General features: G+C 30.0%; 1 protein-coding gene across 4 annotated transcripts in view; it reads left to right on the top strand.

The window, feature by feature from the left end:
• The window catches only part of LOC102673738 (carbonic anhydrase-related protein 10), a 23,287-nt gene extending 17,662 nt beyond the window's left edge, over positions 1-5,625 (top strand). For all 4 annotated transcript variants that reach the window (XM_031512576.1, XM_006620082.2, XM_031512578.1 and 1 more), the window contains exons 8-10: positions 4,197-4,325; positions 4,419-4,464; positions 5,273-5,625. In XM_031512576.1, coding sequence (XP_031368436.1) covers positions 4,197-4,325; positions 4,419-4,464; positions 5,273-5,289 — 192 coding nt within the window. In that variant the 3' untranslated portion in view covers positions 5,290-5,625. The remainder of the gene's footprint in view (positions 1-4,196; positions 4,326-4,418; positions 4,465-5,272) is intronic.

Below are 5,625 nucleotides of genomic sequence, written 5' to 3'. Positions count from 1 at the left end.
GAGGAAAACTAAACGTGGTTTTTTCGAAAGCAAAAAAAAAAAAGAGAGAGAGAGAGAGAGAGAGAGAAGGGAAAGGAAAAGGGAAGAAAGGAGAGGAGAGAAAAGGAAAAACAAACGCGTTCAGAAACAGCGTCTCGGGGAATAATGAACAGGGATCTATTGACTTCCTGGCGGAAAGGTCGTTTTGCCGGTCGAACGATTTCGAATTGCGCTCTTTAGAGCGGGGATTAATCTCGATGCCTCGGTGTACGAGATATGACTTTAATTCCGTTTGCGCCCGGGATAGAGCGCTCGATACGTTCAATGATATAAAATGGCGCTTTATTGAAGGGTAAAATTGAAAAATGGTAGCAGTGAATTTGTCTTTTCATGGAGGGATGGGATGGAAGGGGTGGATGGACAAAAATGTGCTATTTTTTGGGGTATGATAATTCGATGATTACAATATATTTATTATCGTTTGAAAATGTATGGAAATTTTAGATAAAAGAGTTGTATGCATGATCGCAATGGAGATAATATCGAGCCAGATGAAATGCAATTTTTCTAACGAAATTTTCAGTTTTTAACAGATTTATCGAAAGTAATATGTATTAATTAAAAATATGATTCAACAGGTTGCTTTGATTATAGTAAAACGACAATATAATTATTGTAAAAGTTTTCATTTTGATAAAAATGATAAAAAAAATATAAGTGATTAAATTTCAAATTAACGTGTAATAAAATAAATATTATTCGATGTTTCATTCTAAGAAATTAAAAAATTTTGAATAACGTTATAATCTCACAATATTTTCAGAAAATACGATTTAATTTTATATTTTTTAACGAAGTGTTAAATTTTAAATATTATTTACTTTTGCTATGAAACACGACGATTCGAAGCCGAATAATTCTGATTTTAATAAACAGCAGACAGGAAATATCATGAAATAATGATAAACTTTGAAATTGATAAACTTTCGACATATCATAATAGACGAGTTATCAATTTTGAATTTTAAGAATAAATATTAGTAGATATTACAGTTATATAGAATATTATAAGAAAAATATAGGAAAAATAATGATAATGCATGTTATCAGAAACGATAAATTTTAAAGTAAATTCATCTATATAAATTTATAATATTTTTAATTAATTGTACTAAATAAATCCATAATTAATTGTAATTATATCTATTAATTAATTTCACTTGTTCTTCTTTTTCGATTAGAATTGAATGTATAATTTCTTAATCCTGATTGAGAGAACGAAAATATTTTTTCATATAAAATATAAGAAAATAGAAATTCGATCAATCGTGAAACACGTTAAAATATAATTTATCAATTATTTAACACGACCTATTGTTCTAAATATTAATTATTAATTCTAATATTAAATTCTTCGCTTTTTCTCTTTCCCTCGATAATAAAATAATATTAAATTCATAATAAATATCAATAATCAATTCCATAATTTTTTCACATCTAAATTTAAATTAAATTTTCCATAATTCCATAATCCATAAAATAAATTTAAAATAACTTTCATAACAAGAAAATCATAGTTCTTAAAAGTTATTTAAAAATATAAAACGAAAGCGGAAATAAAATGTTAGAACCCAAAAAAAAAAAAAAAAAATGAGAAAAGAAGAAGAAGAAGAAGAAAAACCTTCAAAGTTCGATGATCGAAAATTTCACGCGGAAAGTTCCGTGGCGAAACTAATTTACCCGCAACGATATCGGGGGTCCACGAGGGGTGGTTGATCGATGATTTAACAGCCACTTTTCGCAAGATGATTTACGTATACAGGATGGCGGCGATGCATTTTAATAAATTTATCGGGGACAGCGGCAGTGGCGTGCGAGGAATTATACTTGCTAAAGCGGAGCGTCGAGATTCCGCGGCTAGTATTTTTCGGGCCAAGTTGGCCGGCGGATGACATCAAAGGGATGCAAAATAACCGGCACACGAACGTTCACGCGCATACGGATGAGACACGTACACGCATGCAACGTATTGTTCGTTAGCCTGAAAAAAAAAAAGAGAGAGAGAGAGAGAGAGAGAGAAAGGGCCAACCGAGGAAACCACCGGTGTGCACACAGTGTATCGAATATTTTAAAAAGCTTGCCCCATCCTCGTGGGCCTCCATTAGAGCGAAAAGAGCGTCTCGGGATGTCAACGAGCCGATTATTAACCATTGTTAACGTTTCCAAAGCTGATTTTTCTAATTTAGATGCAATCGTGTGAAACGATTACTGGCTCTTGTTCATTTTTCATCGGATTTTTGGGTCAATGGAATAGATAAGTAGAAGAGGGGGTAGGAGATAGGAGCGAATTAACGTTGGATCATTATTTTTTAGGATTTTTTGGATCTTTATTATATTTATGACCAGGGTTTTATGAATATTTTGTATTACTTGTATTTCGTCGTATTGTTAATAAGTTTATTTTTAAACAAATATGATTAAATTGACGTGAAAAATGAATTTCAAGTAAAGGGAAAATTGTATTATTTTTGAAAATAAAAAATAATTGTATTGTATTTTTTTTATTGAAAAATATAACTTTTATAAGTTTAATAATATATTGTTTTGATGTTAAACAATTTAGATTAAATTACATGATTTCATGTATGTAGGATATTTAATTTTAATTTGCATTCTAATATATATTTCAAAGGTGATAATTTTGATCGTGCGAAATATAAAGTATAGAATAAAATTATGACGCAATGATAAGAAAATTAAGGGTTAATATTTCAGATTTCTATCTCTAACTTTTTTTTTCCTTTTTAATTTCCTCAAACTTTTCGAGTTTTCTCGTTAATTCAAATGTTTTTTATTCTCTTAATTTAATCTTTGAACTTCTTCAATCTTCTTATTTCTCTAAATTAAAAATTAAACTGCAAATTGAAATTAAAAATACGATATTAATCATTCATATAGCTTTTACGATGTACAAATCTGTAATATCTATTTTATTTAATACATTTTAAAATTTTAATACATTTATGAAAAATTTAAATAAAATAAATCCATTTCTTCATCTGGTGGTCATATGAATATGAATTTACAATGAAAATTCACAATCTAGAAAAATTGTTATCTATAAATCATGTTTAATATTAATAAATAAAAATGCATTTAAAAATTTTCTGTACTTAAAACTATAAGTGAATTTTATTTAAATTTTTATCAACTTAATTGCAACCAATTTTACACCTGATTATTTAATCAAACGAGATTAAAATGAAAATTTAAAATACGAAAAGGGTACGTCGTCAAATATTCCGATGAAAATTTAAAGCGAGTACCTTAACTTTCAAGCAATTAAGCTGTTACGAGGAAAGGCCATTTCGAAAGAGTAGAATGCAAAGGCAATGAGAATAAGGACTTTAATCGTCGGTGTTAGAGTTTCTCAAAATTGAGGAATCGATAAATCAATACCTATAATGAACATTTTATTGCAGTTGTTACTTCATACCATTATAGAATGCAAAGATGAAGGAGAAAATTATTTTTAATTTATATTAATTTATATTACATTTAATCAAATTAATTTGCACTTAATATTTATAATTATCATCTAAAATCCTTATTTTAAAAACTTTTATCGTATATTTGCTTCTTACTTAGTTATTAAAAAAGGATGTTAAAATTATTCTATTCGTTATTTCAATGAAACTTTTATAGATGTTGTAGAATAAAGATTTCTGTTTCTAGATTTAATTTTTTTATATTAAAAAAAGAATAATTTAAATTTAATAAAATAAAATGATACTAATTTCCAATCATTGATTATTTTAATATTTCTCAAAAAATATCTTGTTTTAAAATTAAATTTTTATAGATTTTTATTTCTTAAATTTTTAATTTTCAGATTATAAGGAGCAGAAAAATAGTTGACAAAAAAGACATTGTATTCATCCAAAGCTGTAATCATCGAATTTTCACCTTTGTAACTACAATCTAAAACAAAATTTTAAGAAACAGCTTCATATTTCTCCAATCTCATTTCAATAATCTAAAATCCATTGCCAAGTAGCAAAGAAATCAATTTCCATGCTCCTCCTTGTAATCTCAATATTCTCTCAATGGTATTAAGATGGTTTCATCCGAGAAAGAGTAAAAGTAAAGAAAAATGTAAAGATATAAAGATGCACGAGACAAGAAAGGTTTTGCGATATTCATTTCATCCTTTGCAGCTTCTCGCGTTGCGACAATTGATGCAAGGAGACAAGGATCATCCGAACGCGCCACTAGGGAATAATTTCAGACCGCCGCAGCCGCTTCATCATCGCCCCGTTCGAACAAACATCGACTTCAACGTTCAGGTAACCTTTCTCCCTATACTGTTGTGTATACACGAGCCTTTTTGAACCTCACGATAACCCCGTATAATTGTCTGGAAACTTTTTCCTCTTCAGGGACCGAAGAACTGTCCGACGATGAATAGGGACATATACTACAAAGGTATGAAAAGCTGTATCCCACCTTGCTTCGCCACGTGAAATGGGAAAAGTTCGTTCGGATACAAAGCTCGAATGACTGTTACTACGCCCGTTTTGCCGACTAATTTTCTATAGTTTTGCAACGGGCAAAAGTGATCACAGAGTTGGACGTTTTGTCTCGATTCAGGTGATAACAGGTGTTGATGGGAATGGTAACAGTGGTGGTACAATATTAGGATATGGATAACTTTTTGTGAATAGTGAGCTACAAATAGAACGTCATATTGATGCGAGTAATCAAAGTTTCAATGTGGAGAGCAAGGAATAATAGAAAGTTTTTGATAAGTATTAAGTATTGTATATCGCATAGGATAATATTAGAAGAAATGATATATCAATTGATTTTTAATGGATTAGCTTTCTTATTGAGTTTTGAATAATTATAATACAGGTAAAGATTGTGTTTGATTTTCAAAAATCAATGAAAAGATTGATCTTTTAATTTTTATATTGTGAGGATAATTTTTGTTGTTGGATCTCACTAGTTTATAGGAGATTTAAAAAAATATCTATCAGTGTACGAGTTCTGGACTGATATGGTGATCTTTGAATCATAAAATTAATCTACTATTTATCATTAGAATTTTAAAAAGATGGGGCCTATGAGAATAATTTTACAATTCTTATACAATATTTATTTTATTTTATATTCATTTCTATTCAAAAACCATTCTTTTTAATCAATCTTATCAATTCTGGCTTTCGTATTCTAATGAACTTGATCTATTTTACCACAAAATATTCCATCATTATTTCTGTATTTGTTGCAGCCAACAGCTGGAAATAACCCCCTTGGCAAGTTATGGGGGTGGCTGGAGGTGAACTACGCTTTCCCTGGGTTAAACTGGAGCCACGCAGTTAAGAGGATAGAAACCCACTGACATATCAATTAATGAGCGCGACCAGTGGTCATCGTATCGATCAGATCGAGCAGAGGCCATCGTGGCGCGTATGGTTGAGAGGAAGAGTGAGAGAGCGAACGAAAGAAAGAGAGAACGAGCGAGTGAGAAAAGAAGAGAGTCGAGTCAGAATGTCGAGAAAAAGAGAGAAAGAGATTAAAAAGAAGAAAAATGCTTCGTTGTACTATTAGACGTGAACTGCCAAGTATGTTTCCAGTAACGAG

Source organism: Apis dorsata, unplaced genomic scaffold (assembly GCF_000469605.1).
Source record: "Apis dorsata unplaced genomic scaffold, Apis dorsata 1.3 scaffold_473, whole genome shotgun sequence".
NCBI lineage: Eukaryota > Metazoa > Arthropoda > Insecta > Hymenoptera > Apidae > Apis > Apis dorsata.
Note: the sequence above shows the minus strand (reverse complement) of the source record. Positions and strands in the feature narration are given on the sequence as shown.